General features: G+C 41.7%; 1 protein-coding gene across 7 annotated transcripts in view; it reads left to right on the top strand.

The window, feature by feature from the left end:
• Window positions 1-19752, top strand: part of ttll5 (tubulin tyrosine ligase-like family, member 5) — a 45236-nt gene extending 25484 nt beyond the window's left edge. For 6 of the 7 annotated variants that reach the window (XM_020590913.1, XM_020590911.1, XM_020590909.1 and 3 more), the window contains 7 exons: window positions 160-309; window positions 407-594; window positions 2546-2685; window positions 8523-8715; window positions 11812-12020; window positions 15886-15968; window positions 19565-19752. In XM_020590913.1, the coding sequence (XP_020446569.1) occupies window positions 160-309; window positions 407-594; window positions 2546-2685; window positions 8523-8715; window positions 11812-12020; window positions 15886-15968; window positions 19565-19617 (1016 nt within the window). In that variant the 3' untranslated portion in view covers window positions 19618-19752. The remainder of the gene's footprint in view (window positions 1-159; window positions 310-406; window positions 595-2545; window positions 2686-8522; window positions 8716-11811; window positions 12021-15885; window positions 15969-19564) is intronic. The other variant, XM_020590910.1, reaches the window with a different exon arrangement.
• Window positions 19753-19758: the final 6 nt, after the last annotated feature.

Raw genomic sequence — 19758 nt, 5'->3', positions numbered from 1 at the left:
TTCCCTGGCCGCCGCCACCTCCTCAGCCACCATCCTATGTACAGTCCCTGGCAAAGTCTCAGCTCTGCCATTCTGAGACTCTCTCTGACCCTCCAGCATATACCTCTGCCCCTGTGGCCACACACCCCTCAAGACCAATGTGGACAACTGTTTCCACAGGCTCTAAGACTGTGTCAACCGAGCAACTGAATCACGTGCTCAGAAGAGTTCGGTCCTTTACCTCAACCACAACTGGAGCATCTTCCTCCATCACAAGTGCCATGCACATCTATAGCCAGAAGCTCTGTAGACCCACATCTGCAGGCCAAGGTAAACTTATTGTTCCCTGCTTCTTAGCTCTTCCAGCACTGACCTTCTTCTTATCTAATTTGTTGCTGTGTTGACACATTTTCTTTTTCTTTTTCAGTTAACAGCAGGAGCAGTTCCAGTAAGCTGAAGTCAAACTCAGTGGGAGCCTTTAAGGAGTTAAACTCCCTGTCTGCCCAGGTCCAGTCTAACCAGCAGGCATTCATTTCAACCCTGCAAAAGCTGGCTGACAATCAGGCTGCTTGCCACTCTGCCAGCTCCAATCACATCAACCTGCTGACACAACATGTGAGTTCATTTTATTTTTAAACTCTATTAACAGCTACTCATACCTGAAGCAGGAAGTTTAACTGTGTTCAAAGACACTTTGTTGAATTATTAACTAACTGTAAACAGATCTGTGTAATGTTTCATGTAAGGAAGAAGAATCCGGCCCCTCTGCGGTAGTCTCTTGCTGTGAGGTCTCTGATATTTCCTTTTGTTGATGCTTAAACCTGGCTCGGACCCCATGCTGATTGGCGGCATCTAGCTGCTCTTTTATTCAGCAGACCTGTTGGAGCCGGAGGGTCTGCTGCCTTGTACCGCGCACCTTCCTCCTTCAGCTTGCCTGCAGTCTGTGAACTGGGGTTGGCGCGGGGGAGGGTCTGGTACTGGGGTTTGAAGCTGGCTGCCTCAAACAGTGGTGAGCCGCATCAGGCCTCAGCTCTGTGTGAGGTCTTATTATCAGATGCACCATGGGGGAGCGATTTCTGTTGATACTTCACAAGCCTTTACTTTTTGTGGTAATTGATGCTTATAAATAGAGGAACATGGCAAATTGGCACTGAGCTGGGGAGCAGCAGCTCTGTTGGCTCCATCAGCACTTTCCTTTATATTCCCCAGAGGTTTGTCATTTGACATGGGGAGCCTTGCAACCTTTCTTTCCCCCTCTCCTCCTCTTCATCCTCATCCTAATCCTCTGCCTCACTCAGTTTTTTGTCACATTTGCTGTGATGGCACCAGACCACACAGACTGTGGTTTTTACGCCTTCTTTTAGACTGTACATTATTCCGCTTTTTTGAAAGGTGTTTGCTGTATTTCCTATGAATAGTTAATCCTGGGCATGGCAGCAGTTTATTTATTCAGGGTAAAATGGTCCAGTGTTTTGCACTTAAAGGCTCAGAGTACATTCTTTTTAGGGCTCCAATTTGAAGTCATTTGCTGAACTAAATGGGGAACTTTGTTAACATGAACAACACCCTGTTGTACTTGTTGACCTCTAAGGTTTGAGTAATTATTCATTGTTATGCTAGTCACATATATTCAAACAGATACTGGAAAGATGGTGAACCCTTCTAAGGTGTGTGTGTGTGTGTGTGTGTGTATTTTAATGTCCAAGACATTTCTAAACTATAGGGTGTATATATACAGTATTTATGCATATACAAGGCACAAACTGTCTCAGATTGATAAGCACGTGACTGTAGATGATGGAGCATTAGGACAATATATGTATTGGGTCTTATGTAGTAAACATTATTGTACATGTTTATTCAGATTTTGATAGATTGAAATGTTGTATAACATTTCATCCACAAGCCCACCTGTGTGTTTTTCTTAGCACAGTTTGATCAAATAGTTTATAAGAATACAAACAGTCTACCTAATGAGAAACGTAAGGCTATAGCCGTGTAACACCATGCTGAGACATTTTTCCACATAATGCAAGGCTTGGCACCATTACAGTTTTCCCATTGGATATTTAGTGCTACACAGGAGAAAGTAAAGTAAATAAAACACTCCAGCAGTATGATTAATACTAACATTAGATTACAGCACTGAGCACAGTTCCAGGGCAGTACAGAGCAGTACAGAGGTGCAGTTGCTGCAGTAGGGCTGGTGTGGTTGTATATAGATTTTGCCTGACAAGTTAGCTTGCTCTCTTAGGGATTTTGGGGGGGGGGGCACCTGGATTTAGTGCTGAGCGGAGACTAGCTGTGCCATGTGCTATGTGTACATTTCACACACCTCCCAGATACAAGAGATGGATGTGGTCAATTTGTGATTATCATATATTTCTATTACTTTGAACACTGAAAGAACTGGCTGGTAGCAGGTTTTATGGATGCACTTAACTTAGTCTAACATTGATTTGTACCTGAATACCAATGTCCTACCATTTATAACGGGCATAATGAAAGTGACACTAAATTTCCTGAAAACTGAATAGTCTGTTATTGGCTTCTCCTCTGCCCACAGTTGACCAATCTGAACCTGGCAAGCAGGGTGCTGGGCAGAGAGAGCTTCACACTGAACCCCAAGGTGCAGCATACCGCTGCTATGACCCAACGACCAGTGAAAGCCATTCACTCTGGAACAGAGCTACTAAGCAGTGCTGGGTGAGTCCAAAGAAATTTTGACAGTTCCTTCTCTAGTACCCTATGTTTACCTTTAGCATGCAGCACACCTCTGCTACCTTATAAGAGCTATAGTGCCCCTTTTGGTCAAATTTCACCACTGTGTTCACATGTACTATGTATTCACCCTACCCCTAAGGCAGCAGAGAGGGAATATAGTGTTGTAGTATCAGTGGGGTTCACTGCCAAGGTAAAGAGTATATTTCCTCAGAGAGCCCCAAGTTTAAGATGCCGTGCTGATGTACACCAACACAGCTCTTCTTGTTTTTCTGAATCTGTCAAGGTACTTAAAATACTATTCTTGAGTGTTTAACATTAGGGATTTTCTTTTCCATTACTGGTACTATGCCAAGTTTGAGAAATTGACGTGTGCAGGTATAAAGTATTATTCGGTTTGGTCACTTTTCAATGCAGTCAACCTTTACACAACTCTTTAGTGGAGACTCTTGTGGCAGCCTATTTGGTCACACTCAATCGAATCTCACAGCATATTTAATGGTCTCTGACGAATTTTAAATGGAAGATTATTAGTCTTTGGAAACGGATTGCAGAGTACCAGCAACCCTCTGGGCAGGCTAGTTCAAGATGTGGTTAGAAATGGGCATTTTGATCCCTTTTTAATTGTGCTTGTGGAGCTAAGTAGCAGTAGAATTGGCTGCTGAGTGCTGGGAGTGTGTGAAGCATGGAGGTGGGGGTGAGGGGGTACAGTGTCAACCCTCATAGTCTGTCTGTTCTAGACACTCCATCCATTGAAATTCCCATTTCCTCACCTCATGCCTCACCCTTCTCACATTGCTCTGCGAAGACAAGGAAGGAAACATTAGGACAGAATATGACCATGTGATCATGGGCTATGGTACGGGACCAGGATAATAAACATTTAGGCAATCGAAGGTGTAATTCATAGAGCTGTAAGCATCAGGGGTCACTCCCTTTTTATTTTTGTGGTAGTATGTGAGTGACAGTCTCTCAGACAGCTTGGCCCTGATCTTGGACTCTGTTTTTCCAGTCCAGCCCTTCCTTGTGTATTGAGTTGTCAGGGAATTCCAGGAATGTCTGGGCTATTCTCTATTTAAAATGTTTTTATTTCCACAAACCAAGAAAGAGCGCGTTAATAAAATTTATAATTTTACAAATGGCCTTACCTATGACACTGAGGAAAGAGAAATCACCTTTTGATCTAGATCTCTAGTGCTTTGATGGATTATGCATTTCTTTGCTGAATTTAGTCATCCCCTTCCCTTTACATAATGTATATTGTTTTGTCACTTCATTCATGAGAAAATACATTTCAATAGAGCCCCATGCTTCCACCTTTTGCATTTTAGGTTATTAATTCAAACAGTAGCTTCTGCTAGACAGCTTTCCCTAAATCTCTTCAGAAAATCAATAGCTGCCTTTATGTTCCCATTTGTCACTGGATATAGTAATACAAAAAGCTCTCTTGTACCCCAGTATTCCCAGCCCTGGATTTGGCATTCACCTCTTAATGCAATGAAATATCTTAAATAAGATATTAGGATAAATTGCCTTTATTTCGCCTCCGTGCTGTTTCTTATAACGTAGAATTTCCTGAGTCCCTCCTCCTTTATACTGTACTTGGGCTGATGGTTTGTGCCAAACATACTGAAACTGTTAAGCACACTGGCTGTTTAAGCAACCGCAGGGGTGAGGTATGATAGGTTTCAAAGAATAGTATGGCTCTTTGAAGTGCTGCTGCCAGGATCTACCAGGTATGCTGAATCGGCACTGAGACGTGCTGCTTCACTCCACTGTGCTGACAAACAAAGGGCTTTAAGCCATCTTTATACACCCACAGTTAACTCTGCATCTTTTCCACTGTTGGACCTCCTAGTACATTTGCAATGATTTCAGTGTGCTTATCGGTTGATGTGAGCTGATTAAACTACTCAGACAACAGACAGTCAGACGTTCAGACTACAGTCAAGGTGACAGCCAGTTTGTTGCGTTTGGAAAGTCTCACACAGCACAAGTTGTACTCAACACTGTAATAGTGTAAATGGGTATTTTTGCCTTTGTTTATGGTTCAATTTATTAAATAACCAGTAAGAGTATGGCACTTAGTTTTTTGAGTTTGTGATGATGTTCCAAGTTTGCCTTGTACTAAGTCAGCAGTGGCTCGTGGTTGGTCCTCACCACTTGTATTATTCATGTGAACACTCAGTATATTTTGAGCTGTGTTAGAATCCTTGCCACAGACATTGCCTTCCCATTTTCTTCCTTAGCCTACAAATAACTAAACTGCAAACTGAAACTGCAGTGTTACATTCGCTCCAGCCTCGTGAACTGACAAGTACCGCAGTCTTGCTTATGCAGGGTATTTTTAGTTCTGTTCAATACTTTGTAAGATTGTTGTTTGACTTGGTCAAACTTTGTAAGAACATACGCACCATTCCAGAGTATTTTATGACAGCCCAATTGCTGAACCAACAACCCAACTAATCAGAAAAGCTCATGTGAAAATGTAAAAATTCTTTGATGGGGGGGACAAATTCCCACAAAATTGGTTTGTTGTCTCTCTCTTTCTTTGAATTTAGAAGATTTTATTCTCATTGATTGCAACCAGATGTGGTATTAACATGAAGGAGAACCCTTAAGGTAGGAACTAGTGAAATTTCAGCGAATAGATTTAGTGGATCCACACACCTTTTGTAGCAGTGTGCAGTATTACATCTCTCTTTAGCAAAGTTGACCAATGACTTAAAACTATGTAAAACTATTAGCAAATCTTAAACTACAGACTTGCTCAACTAAGCTGCAGCATAAAAGCATAGGGAAAGCCATAGCGTGTGAAGACTTTATTAAAGGGTAAATTGGTTTCCAAGAAACTTCTATGGTACCAGTCAGTCAAATGCTACAATATCAGTACTGTATGTCAGTGCAGCACCATGTGCTGTGACATGATGTGAGAATGCAAATGTTTGTAGGAACCAAGCAGTATGTGAGATTCAGCTGTCAGTTTTAGATGTAAAATATGTATTCATATGTAAATGATATGTATTTGTTTGTATTTTTATATATGGATGGAGAAATATGTGTTTAAGATGCAGTTTAGTATGAGTAGGAAGTATTAAGTTATATACATAAAAATCCAACTGTGCTCTCTCATCTACCTTATGAAATGTAATTTAAAATCATCCCAGTTTATATCATGATTAAATGGAGCTAGTCCTTTAATTGATCTGTCGATTAACAGACGAATATTTGGCTCCTATTTTGACTATTTTAATGGAATTGTTATATATCATAGTAATTAGAACATGTTTGGGTTTTGGTCACAGAACAAGACATTTGACATTTACCTTGGGCTCTGGGAAGATGTGATTAGCATTTTTTCTCTATTTCTTGATATCTGATAGACCAAATAAATAACCAGTTACATGAAAAAATACTCTGCCCTTTTATTAAACAACATTTCATTTAAGTCATATACAAAAACCACATTCCTTTTTCTTTTTTTTACTTGTGTTCCTCATCACTGCTCTAACCAAAGCATCAGCATCCCAGTCTACACTGCTCCCACATTGTTAATCATTTTTGCATCTTAACAAAGATTGTACTTAGTGTCATGTTATTGCAATAAAACATGACAAACAAATATTGATTAATGACTGGAAATACCCTGTTGCTCCTGGAGCGGCTGATATTTACACACTGACCAGGCAGGGCTTGGAGTCACTGCGGCATGATGTCATCTCGATTCAGACCATCCGTTTTCCCACATTCACAGTGAGTTAGATTGATGTCACACATGTGCTCAGCTTGCACTGCTGTGTTGTTCTACAGTAAGTTAAATCAGCATATTAAAGGATGGTGATCACAGTGGGGAGTAAGCTGACACCCACAAGCATAAGTCCGCCAGGGAGGGAAGTCCCAGATAGCTGAAGCGCCGCACATGTGTTGGACTAGTGATGAAAAACTCAGATGGAAAATTCCCTATTTCACTGGTAACTGTGTTGGATTAAACCCTGGTTCCTCCTGGTGTTAAATGTATGGTGATCTGTAGAAGTGTTTATGCTGTGTTGCGTTGACATGCCCTGTTGGAAAAGATCTCTTTTTAGGGTCCTACAGTGACATGGTACTCAAGGAAAGCATATGCTCTTGACCTGAGAAATAGTCTGTTTTAGATCATACTGTATGCTAATAAAATGGTAGTACTGAAGGTCCCTGTGGTCCAGTGCGCAAACTGTAGCCAAGTTAAAGGAAATGACTGCTGTAAACAAAGAACAAGTTCTTGTTTTGTCTCCTGGCGTTGTACTGTAGAATCTCTGGTCATGCGAGGTTCACAGACAAACCTTTGTTTCCAGAAGCTTAAAAAAAAGAAACTCATTTGGCCCCTGGTCACACCAATTGTTTTTGCATTGTATGTGAACTGAGAATTACATGGGTGGCTAGCATGTTCACATGAGTTTAAGATCCCTTGTGTCTTTGTTTGGCCATAAAAGTCAGGAATATTTTTTCACTTGAGCCGTACAAGATTATTATCTCACAGGGTGCATTGTTGTTCAAGACTAATTGAATTCTAATTTTAGAGCTTATCGTAGTTCGGTTCTAAAAATACCGAGACTATTTACAGTAAAGTCTGCAGTGTTTTCTTTTACTCTAGACCAAAAGACAAATGTTATTGCATGTAATGGGAGGAATGTCCAAGAGCTTTTCTGTCATTCAAAACCCTGGGGAACCCATTTCTTCAACTGTACTTGTATCTCTGTTTTTCCTTGCAGATCCCACTATGGCATTATTTTTGGCTGAGGTGATACATATACAGTACAGCAGCACACCAGACTCCATATAGACTCAATTTGAGCACGTCTGAAAAGAGGCTGGTCTTCTCATTGCTTCAGCAGGGGCCAAAAGGGGGAGGGGGGAGGCTGAAACAGGTTTAGTCCTAATGACAGATAATCCAGTTACAAACTCGAGGCGCTCGTCAAAAGGTTTGCTTTCCAGGCTGTGGCTTTGTGATGTCAATGGAACGTGAAGCTTAGGGAGCACTGAGGCAAAGAGGAAAGATTTTGCAACAGGCTTGCCCTCTACTTTGACTCTGATTTGCACACTTTCACTTGAGGCTTCTGTGGGCCCATCAGCCACCGACTGGGATGGTGTGAGCTGTCTTGTCTCTTTTACTTTGTAGCAGTGGTATTACAACTCAACATGTAGAGGGAAATGGGGGGAGTTAATTAGCTAGTGCCTCTTTTCTTCCTTGGTATAACTGACAAAGAAAAGGTGGTAGCAAAGACTCTGCTAATATGGCTCACTATTTAGCCACTGAAGCTTGCGCTATCCCATATCCCTGATAATTATTAGCAATAAAGAGGTACTGTATGTCTTCAAGTTAGTGGTAGCTTCATTTGAGAGTACAGGGATTGAAGGAAAAACACATGATGGACAGCACAAATCTCACTGGTATTTGACAGAACTTACCCAAGGAGAATATTAGAATGAAAGAGTTTTGCATACAATGCTGGAAGTCCTACATCTCAGTTTATTCTATAATGCTACTTTGTCACTATTTTCCCCTATTTTTCTCCTCTTCCTCTTCCCTGGTCTACCCTCTGTGTCTAAAGTACGATAAAACCTTCACCCAAATTATCATTAGCAGCAATAACATATTTTAGGGCTATAGTAAGAATAGTCATATAATAGCTTGACCAACTTTAAAGGAATCGCTTGACATTTTAGGAAATACACATATTTGCTTTCTTATTAGAGAGTTAGATGCAAAGTTCTCAGTGTGTTGTTAATATGATTTTTGTTGTCTTTTCTCTGATTTCTGTTCATTTCTTCTGACCATGCCACAGGGCACTGAAGGATGAGGAGAGTCATGGGGATGGGAAGATGCAGAATGCCTATAGCTTGGTGACAGGGGTGAACCCCCAGCAGCACTACCAGCCCCCCCAGGGAAGTTACCAGCTTCAGTTTGCTATACACCAACTGCAACAGCAGAACCTTCAGTCTCGACAACTTCAGGACCAAAGCCATTGCAGACACCAGGTATTTAAGAGAGTTTTTGGATCATTTTCCCCATTATTTCATGCTAAATAATATGATGATAATTAAATCATTACATGTGTAATTGTTATAGCGTAATTGGCAGAGGTCAACTCATCATCAAGTACACAATATCTGGGTTACTTCCAGACACATGGGATTGAACCTTAGTCCCTTAGATTCTAGCACTGGATGAAGACGGAGCAACACGTATGAGAACCACTGAAGTATAACTCAGGAAACCCTCATGTTTGTGTCTGTACAAATGATTCCCTTTCCTAAGCACAATGCTGTCCAAAGTAGTCTGAAATATGCCCACATAAGAGGGAAATTGTTCATGTTAGCATTTGCAAAGCTATTCTGGGAATCTTTTTCCAAGCCACTCAACAAAATGGTGTTTGGTGGGAACATCCTTCTCAACAGAAGTTCATTCCTGGAGAGCCAAGCATGACTCTTCACCCCAAGAATACACAGTTTGACTGATTTGACTAGGCTTATATTGGAAGATGAGTAATCAAGGAATGCAGCCCATGAGGGCACTATAGAGTTCCCCAGTACAGAGTCTATTCTGAGTTCACGTTTTACAGTTCATATCAGATTCGAGCTCCATTTGTGTTCCCATAACAGCACAAATAAAATTTTGGGATATGATTCTCTCAGCAGTAGTAATGTAGCTACAGAAACATTTTTTTTCATGCCTGACTTGCCATGGCAGATGTGATTTGGCAGTTTTTAAAAGGAGATTAGAAAGATAGAGAGGTCTTGGTGATTTCACACAGCCTAATTTTTATGTTTAGACAAAACAGATAGGCTCTCCATCTTTTTGTGCGGTTGCTTTGAAAGGGGATTCGTACAGGAACAGTGTATTTATTCATGTTGTATGGATGGAGAGAAATAGAGAGAAGAGAGGGCCATGGGACAGCTTACAGGGTGGAATAATTGGATGCACCTGCTTTTTTCAGTCTAGTTATGCAGTTGCTCTCATGTCATTGTTTTTCATCATCTTGGTTGGGCCTTAATTAAAGCAGCTGAGGTGATATTTCTCTTGGCTTGGTCCGGCAACCTTACACAAGGCACTTTATGAAAATGATTAATTGACTTTCTTCTGCTCCATTCTGACTCTGGACATGCTTGTGTCACCATCACATGAGAGAACCCTCCCTAACATCATGGCCATCCCTACGTGTTTGTTCCACCCAGATGGCTCTCTGGGCCAGTCTGCCATGTGTGCCACTTTGTGTATTGCTTACTATACATATGAGACACATTCTTTTTGACTTGTCTAAATCTTTGACTCTGTAGTATCATGAGAGAGGGTATTTGTTTCTTTTTGATATAAATGAAGTTTATACCCCTAAACTTATCTTGCTGAATATTAATTGTTTATTTTGATTTAACCGAAGACAAAAGGAGGTGCTTCGTAGAGTGTTAATGCTCATGTACATTCGCTGTATTTATATGGGTGTGCACTTCTGTGTGAGAGAAAGAGGCAGGGGAGTGTCCTGCTGCTCCAGTCCACGTTCCAGTTACTGGGTGCAGACTACACGGCTCCTCCACAGGCTTGGCCCCGGGCCACCTGGCAGCCAAAGAAAGGTGCCCTTTCTGGCCCTGCTCAAACTGAATTGCGACCATAGGCCTTGCAACCTGGAAACTCCGCTTCTCATTTATCAACACAGAAATTACATCAGATAGTCCCTGTCACACTGCCGGCCCTTTGAACAGCTGCATTATGAAGCTGAAAAACCATTAGCTCGTCAGATAGCCGTATAAAGCTGCAGAGAAAATAGCACAGACATGAGATGGCGAAGGAATGTATGCAGTGCATGCCTCAGCACTGCAAGCACAGAGTGAAATGTGGTTCTTAAATATTATGTCAGAAAGAAAACAGTATTTTCCCTCTTCCCAAGCCTTTGAAGAGATCTTGTATAAACAAATAAATAATGTGAAGAATTTGCTTTTCAGTGTAGCCAACTGCAAGAATGTTGAGCTTGTTTTGATACTAGATGGCATTTCATTAATATCTGCCTTAATTCATGTCAAGCACTTTGATATTTTACCTTAATGACTAGAAACCACCTTTTTTTCCCATGACTAACCTATTCCAAATAGGAATGTACTTCCTTATTCCCCTTTTGGAATTGGGTTTGACTTTATTTTGTCATAAACACTACATACATGGCATAGAATACCCATAATATTCCAGGATACCGATCTGTCTTGAGTCATATATATGTACAGGAAAATGCTAAATGGAAAAATAGCATACAGTAAACACAATCAAGCTGTTGCAGCAAGTTTAAATGTGATACAGGATAATGTATTTCCTGGACAGAGTTCATGATAACAGAGGCCGTTGTGCATCCTGCTCAGTATGATACACCACTGACTTAAATGATAACCTGTTATCCATCCAGGTTTTCCATGCCACATACTACAGTTTAAATATATTTTAAAACTGCTGATTTCAAATCATGATACTGTTCAGGGACTAAGCGGTTGAAAATGAATGAATGAAAATCATTGTACTTGCTTTCAATAGCAAAATACTGTATACATTGAAATATCTGGATTCAGAACAGCCTTGTTTCTTTATATATATATGTGTGTGTGTGTGTGTGTGTGTGTGTAGAGAGAGAGGTTTTTCAGGTAGATAAATACAAAAGTATATGTAAAAGGTACTGCAATGAGGGTTGCCATTCTGTTATACAGTCATGGGTTAAGTGTTCTTCAGAGTGATGGCACAAAGACAACTTGAAAGCCTGTTGATTGATTTCCATAACATAGTCCTGTCATTTTCAGTCTTTATTTGATGTTCATTTTGAGTTTTATCAAAAACTGCTTTATAAATAAGCCATGCCTCTGTGCTGCTTTGCCAAATCAAGATAATAATGAATATCACATGGCATCATTAAAGAAGTTCTTGAATCAGAATAGTGTGGAGGGTTCCTGGTTGACCAGCATGTAGTCATGTTAATAGCTGCTCATACTGTCCCGACATCTATATACTGTACTGTTCATAGGGGTTTCACTACACTCAGAGTAGAGTCATTGTTTTAATGAGACTGACCTTAAAATACAGTTGTTGTTCTTGCCTCTTAGGCTCAATGTCCAGACCAGACAAGTGTTCCAGACACCCAGAAACCCACAGACTCATCCAGTTGCCCTCCATCCAGCTTTCATGTTTGGTCTAATCCCAGCCATAGCCAAAACCATATCCAGACCTGTGTTCGTCCTGTTCTTGCCCCAAAGCCACCCCACGGTGCTCGAGAGGGTTTGATCAGGAAAACGGCAACAAAGCGCCTCATCAAGTAAGTCCAGCCTTACATCTGATTCAGTATATTTAATTTTGATCCATGTTACTTAAATCCCATAAGATGAAAGTTTAATAGATTTATAGCACATTAAGTGATTGCAGAGGGGCGGCAGAGCTTGACCCCTGCTTGTGAAGTGAGACAGGGTTTCATGGGCTTGCTGAGTGCAACAGGACATGGCTAATGCTAATGAGAGCTAGAATATGTGTGTAGTGGAGTGCTCCCAGTCCTATGACTGAAGGATGGATCTGCTTGTTCAGTAAACAACCTCATCACATCATCCTGATTTCTGCTTGAACCGTAAACACAACATGGTTCAGTGGAAGGGCCTGGACTCTGAGCGTCGTTTAAATCCTGTTTGGTTTGGAGATAAGCTGAAGAGCACAAAAGGGAAAATAAAAGGGAAGAAGTGAAACTGGGCTGAACTGCCAGCTATTTCCCTCACTTATTTTATCACTTTATTACTGCAGCATCTGGCCAAATTACACAAGAGCGAACCTTTAAGATCAGGGCTTTTTATTTGTTTAAAGTACACTGTTGCAGTGGTGAAGGATCCTTCACACTTGCTTAATGTGTAAGAGGAAAGGACTCAGCTGGACTGGAACAGACACTGGAAGACATCTTTTTTTTCTGTCATAATGTTCTTATTTTAAACCCATGTGTGAGTTGTCCACTATCTGACTCTTCATTTCTCTGTATGACTTAATTCATTGTTAGCAGTTTTACAGGCCTTCTGACATGAAGCGGCCGAGGTGTAATGTGGTTGAGAATAGCAGGTAGAACTGAGCAAAATCCTCACTCTGCTGACATGTTACTTTTAACCATCTTACTTGACTGGACAAACTGTGCCTGACAAATGAAAAGTCAAGAGGGCAAGGGTGCAGTGTAGGTGCAGTAGAATAGGTTAGGACAGCCGGGTAGGTGCTGTGTTTATTCGTGTGTGTGTGTGTGTGTGTCTCTTCCTGGCAGTTGCTGTGTTTACTCTCTGCATGCAGAATTCCAGAGCCCCCTCACACTCTTCTCTGTCCTGCATTTTTGTGGTCGAGCAGTGTGACAGGGGAGAGTGTGGGAAAAACGGAAGCTCCAGGACCAAAAATGCACTGAAGGAAACAATGAAAAGAAAGAATAAAGTGAGTGGATAAGAAAGAATGACAGAGAAAAAAGGTAAACTCTGCCCAGGAGAAAGGAGATGATTATTGGCAGAAATTGGTGGAATAAGTTGCTTCCCTTTTTTATCACCACTTATTTTAGGGGCAACTCAATACCTCTGTTATTGAGGCACATCTGAAATACATCCCAGAGTGGGCTTAAGCTCTTCAGGCTTATAATAGAATCACTGTGCCGGGTGCAGTCGAACAGTTGAAGGCTATCCTGCCCTCCAAACACCTTCCTCTAGCTGAACTTTCAGACTGTTGTTTGATAGAAGTGTACTGATCTCACCTGTTTCTCTACTGATGATCATTGACAGTTGTTAGTTGAATGTATTTATCAGAATGATACTTGGTTTAGGGGTGGCTTTGTGGCACAGTGGTTGGCGCTGTTGCCTCACAGCAAGAAGGTTCTGGGTTTGAGCCCTGTTCTCCCTGTGCCGGCGTAGGTTCTCTCCAGTTGCTCCGGCTTCCTTCCACAGTACGAAAGCATGCATCTTAGGTTGATTGGAGATTGTAAATTGCCCGTAGTCTTTACTGTGGGTGTGTGTGGTTGTCTGTCTTAGTGTCAGCCCTGTGATAGACTGGTGACCTGTCCAGGGTGTACCCCGCCTCTCACTCGATGTCAGCCTAGATTGGCTCCAGCACCCTCACGACCCTCTTCAGGATAAGCAGTATAGATAATGGATGGACATTTGGTTTAGGAGTGACGATTTCTGTTGCTGTTCTGTTTGAAGGCCTTCAAGACAAAATCCTGCGAGTGTGCCATAAAGTCAGCATAGTCTGAATCTGCTGACTCGTGCCCAGTGATTGGGCTGAGTGAGTAGTCAGCATTCTGTTCTAATTGAAAATGAATGGAATGAGCATAAACCTTGGCATAGTTTCTGAGTGTCTTTTACTTTTAAGCTCAACTAACACACAGTACAGTACAGTACGTGAAGCAAATATACTTCATGTTGGTATCACCCTCAGCAGGGCAGGGCTCTCTGGTCTATCAGCATACCACAGCTGCCAACTTCAGGGGCTGCAAGGACTCAAAGTGGTATGACTTCAGTGAAGGCTTTGAAAGGAGCAATTTGTAACACAAATAAATGAGCCTGTTTGGTATTTTGTTTGCAAGGTTTGGCTAGTTGCAGCTGTAACTACGGAAACCCAGGCTGTCGTGTGGCATTACTAATAGGGTGACAGTTACGGCAGCACCATTAGTGTCAGCCTCACTGCTGCTTTCACTACCTATTAATCAGCCACAACAGTAGTTATTTCTACTGGGTATTTTATACATACAGAAGCTGCCAAAAGTGTGTTTATGGTTAAACTCTATCCCTTTTACTCCATCTGAGTAACATTAAGATATACTAGCTACCTGAAGGCATAAAAACGAAAGCTGCAAACCAGCAATTTATTTACGTAAGAACCTCGGCTCTCTGTGAGGAGTGTGAATTATAAAGTACATCACCTGCACATGCTGAAAGTTCAGACACTTCTCACCTACAGTGTTTCTTTCTACTGCAGAAGAACCTGGAGGTCAGGTTGTTTTATTTATATATTTTTTTCTCCTGCTGCCACCTCACGAGGTATTGCACGCTTCAAGTGGACCTGGTCTATTTGTGGTTGTGTAATGGAATGAATGAACAACTGTGCAGCCCCTTACAAGGAGGCAGTGTGTACCCTCATTACCTCAGTAATGCTTCTTTGACAAGCTGCTGTTATGAGGCTAGAGGTTAATACCAGCTAAGCTTTATTTATTGTTCCTCCCTAAAAAATGCTTAACAGATATTATGTATAAGGTTACAGACGTGTTGGTTCCTGCTCTATGCTTCAACAGTTCTTATAATGGTTTCTCTATAAGGACACTGCATTTTCTGTGTGGATATGTGAGAAGGGTTATGTTACATGTTGTTGTTGGTCTTCAGACTTCTGTGAAACCATGTGAGATAAATATACGAAGTATCTATTACTATATTCACTACACATCCTATAAGAAAGCCTGTGTATGTCCCTTTCCGACAGTGGTGCGGTGGGTAGAGCAGTCGTCTCCCAACCGGAAGGTTGAAGGTTTGAATCTCAGTGCCTGCACTCCACATGTCAAAGTGCCCTTGGGCAAGACACTGAACTCCCAAGTTGCCTGTGATAGCGGCATATATGCACGCAGCAGCCCAGGGCCCTCAGCTCCAACAAAATTTTGTTGTACGTGTTAGAATAAAATAAAGCTTCTTCTTCTTCTTCTTCTTTCCTGTCTGTAGCCATTGTCTGCAGTCCTACATAGTCAGTAATCACCACAATAATCTTGCCAATGTGAAAATTACATCACCCGGGACAAGGAGCAGGAATTTGCCCCATTCTTGTCACAATAGCTCGTGAGAGGCACTCAGTAAATACTTAAACCCCCTAGTATCCTCTGACTGCACACACACATACACAGCAGCTATTTGAAACTGACTAAATGACTCATCAGGCATCATGCACACATGAGCACAAACAATCACACGTTGTTAAAATCACTTTTCTCTCTATCTCTCTTTCTCTCTATATATTTTTTTTTTGGGGGGGGAGTGTTTGGCTCTAAATGGAACACTGGAATAAATCTAGTGAGCTGTCTCCTGACTGCTTGGTCCAGGACTATGGTCTTTCAAATACTGTTTGTCAATGTATAACCCCACAGGGAAAGCTCCTTTTGGGTTTTTGTTGACACTTATCTTGTGTGTGATTAATAGACAGACATCCTCAGAGGGTTCAGCCAGTGGATCTGTGTCCAGCAGCAAGCATATGATCTACAAAGCCATCTGTGGTAAAACAGGTGGGTCTGATGCTGCAGTTCCACACATGCTTACTACATTATCATACTGTAACCTGGCCTGTTGGTGCTATAGTTCCTAGGCAGGGTTATGCCCTTTTTATAATGGTGATTACAGCCAGGCATAGTGGACATTCCCCATGGAGGACTGATAAAGACCAGTGGATATTTTTACCCAGCTCCTGCTTGCTTAGCCGTATCCAGGATGTGTAAATGTATATTGCTCACTGTATCCTACAGGATAATATCAGGGTGGCTGTTCACCAGCTGATGCTCATGATACAGCAGGACAATGGCCCTAAACCTTTAAGTAAATCTACTACAGAATGGCTTCAGTCAAAGAAGATCTGCCTCCCCAAGTGGCCTAGTTTGAGGCCAGGCTTTAATCTCGTAGAAATGCTGTGAAATAACCATATGGGCTATTCCCACCAGACATTTGAAGAATATACGTATATAGTGGAATAGTTTACCTATTAATATTAGCTCTGCAACGGATCTACCAGTCTTTAGGTCACTGCTTAAAATTCATTTATTTTTCATGGCCTTCAGATCATAGTGGAGTTGACTTCTCATCATTGAATGTTTTATTGTCTGTCTTTTGCTTTTTTACTTTATTTTATTGTGGCTTAGATAAAGCACTTTGCTCAACAAGTAATTTTTAAAGTGCTATATAAATGATTTAATTTGATTTTATAGCCAAACTGCAGCTGACCTACAAGGAGGAGTGGCTCAAAATGTGTCCTGAACAGTGGGCAGGTCTGATCCACAGCTACTGGAAGTGCTGGTCTAAGTTTATTTCTGCCAAAGGAGGTTCAACCAGATATTAAATCAAAGGGTTCACATAGTTTTTCTATCAACACTGTGAATAATTAATGGGTGGAGCCAATTCCAGCTGCTATTGGGTGAGAGGCAGGGTACACCCTGGACAGGTTGTCTAACACAGGGCTGACACTCAGAGATGGACAACCACACACACACTAACTCCTAGGGGCTGCATGTCTTTGGACATGAGTACCCATGCAGGCACAGGGAGAACATACAAACTCTGCACAGAAAGGCAACGGGTTGGCCAGCGCTTGAACCCAGAACCTTCTTGCTGTGAGGCGACAGCACTAACCACTGTGCCACCACGCTGCCCTATATTGTGTTTGTCTACTAGCGCGTGACATTTGAGCACTCCAAACGTCTGGCCTAAAGTTTGATGTGTGTGTCCAAACCCGACCCCAGACATAATTTTCAAATTTCTTTCCGAACCCTTGGGCACTGACAGCTCCCAGCGGGCTTACTTTGGGTATCCACACTCTAGTTCACAACCTTTTTTATTTGCCACTGTAACCTCCATGACATAATTTCAAACTTTAACTACTCCTTTCTTTTAGGAGTGCAAATGAGGTTTTATGGGTTATGTTACAATGACTTGTACAAGCATTTTAGCATTTGTAGTACAGTAAAATTCTGTGTGATCATATACACTAGTCTGCTTGCATCCAACACTAGAGGTCAGATTACTGCTGAGGAATAAAGAGGCATAACAGTAATGACTTCTCTCTTATGTAATGAGATCCAGTGATGGGAAGAGTTTGGGCATTCCCATCTGTTGGCCATTCTGTCCAGTTGTATCTCAGACCAAGAGAATAAAAATGTAACTCAGTGTTTCTTTGAGGCTTTGTGCACTCCCTCACATGTGCCCTGTCACCCTGCCCTCTTTCCACAGCTATTTCTATCCTGAGCAAAGTGTTGAGCTTATTGCAGTAACAGCGATATTAAGCAGGTTTTATGCTTATGCACACATCTGTTTGTTTGATCAAGAGCTTTTCCCCCCATAGACCTACTCTAGATTAGCATTAGCAAATCATACCATTCTTCACATCATGTGTGTCACAGCTGAGTCAACCCAGAGATCAGTTTGTCAAAAAATACAGTAGCTTTGGACCAAACTGCCCTACCCCAAAACGTGTGTATATGTCCGTGACCCCTATGAAGACTGGCTTACCTTAAAAACATCTTATAAACTCATCAATTACTGTAACTGGATCCGTTGGGAGCTCCTTCTGAATTTCATGAATGCATTTTTCCATAGTTTTTTTTTCCTGCACAGAGGATGGGGTGGGGGAGATTCCTCATTCCTGACTTTAAAAGAAATATGTGAACCTTAATAAAAAACTAACCATAACCAAAGCAGGGCAGGTTTAACCAGCCACTGTGCATGTACAGTTAAGTGGGATTTGAACAGAGATACCTAGTGTGGTGTTTTCAGAAGGGGGATGGTGTTATTACAGGGGGCACCGCTTTTGTGGAGTGCGTCAGGTCTTTCTGGCTGCTCAGTGTACCTTTGTAGCAAGATGACTGAACTCCTCTGATCAACTCTGACAGGGAGTTAGAGCGAGTCCAAATGGGGAACATTCCCTATGATCAGCCGTCAACCATCATTAATCACACTCTCCCTTTATCTCTCTGGTTGTATATTCTTAATCTTTTCCTCTTCTTGCTCATACAACTTTTCCTACTCACTCATGCTACCCCCACCCTTTCCCCACTTCTTCCAAGTTAATTTTTGACATGAAATGAGTGGAAGATTATGTTGAGGAGCCATGAATGCTTACAGAACCTAGATTATATCAGCCACATGTGTTACAATCCTTTCCTTGATGTTCTTAGGGCTTCATCATTCTGAAGAGATGTATTGTTTTTGATTTGAGAAGGAAATGAATGCTGCTCTTGTGCGATTTTAATGGGAGTCTGATTATGTCAGGATGGATAGATTAGAGCTCTCTCTATCAAAATAAGACTATACAGTGCCTTGTTGGGAAAAGGAAGGCTGCCATCCCCTTTTCAGATGTATTATGTAAGATATTACTGAAGATGGTTAGATTTGAACCAGTTGCTGATAAACCTGTTTTCTTTGTGAATTACCTCCTTTAAACAATGTATTTTATTAGGTGTCATAGTAGCAGATGGTAACTACAGCACATGACTCAATTTATTTGGATATGAATGTAAGTTGCAAGCACAGAAAGACACAAACTGTTAAAAAGTGAGTTATTCTGTTATATTTGAGACCTTTGGGGTTAATTTCCCATTGTGCAAACTGCTGACATCATTACTGTTTTTAGTTTTAGTGTCATTTGGAGCGGGTTATGTTAGAGTCCCTTTATCTTCTGGGCGATGTTTTCGTTTTCCAGCTCAGTCAGGCCCCATGATGTAAAAGAGCACCAAAATAAACAGTGTGTGCAGAGAGGGAGTGAAAGGGAATACTGTTTGGGAGCACAAACACAGCAGCTCTAACTGTCCTTGGAACGCCTTTTCTACTGGATACCTGGCTGTGTGCCAGCTGATACAATGAGGGTCTGAGAGGCTGAGAGTGCGGGGCCAGCCAAACAAAAGCCTAAGCACTGAGCTGAATGAGCACATCTGCTGGTAACCTCTTCAACCATGAATAATTAAAAAGATCAACAAAATCTTCACCACAAAGGTTTTAGAGGACTCATCTGAAGAAAAAACTCTTTCAGGTTTGACAGAAACATTTCTCTGTGCACATAAGAGCTTTGACCGCCTTTGCACCTCTTACACTAATTTTTCTTTCATCGGTTGCTCTCCAGGTCTTTCTGTGTACCGCAAGCTGTTCCAGGGCCAGGAGCCCAGCCACAGATGACATGAAGGCAGCCAGAGGCACGTCCTGCCGCTCTGCTGGCCTGACAGGTGTCTCTGCATGTAACTACATCCTCACATAGGTGTGTTCTGGGAAAGAACAACAGCAACAGATTAAAGCATGCCAGACATCGAACAGGGCCCC

Source organism: Monopterus albus, unplaced genomic scaffold (genome assembly GCF_001952655.1).
Source record: "Monopterus albus unplaced genomic scaffold, M_albus_1.0 scaffold13.1, whole genome shotgun sequence".
Lineage (NCBI taxonomy): Eukaryota > Metazoa > Chordata > Actinopteri > Synbranchiformes > Synbranchidae > Monopterus > Monopterus albus.
This window is presented reverse-complemented; position numbering and strand designations above follow the sequence as displayed.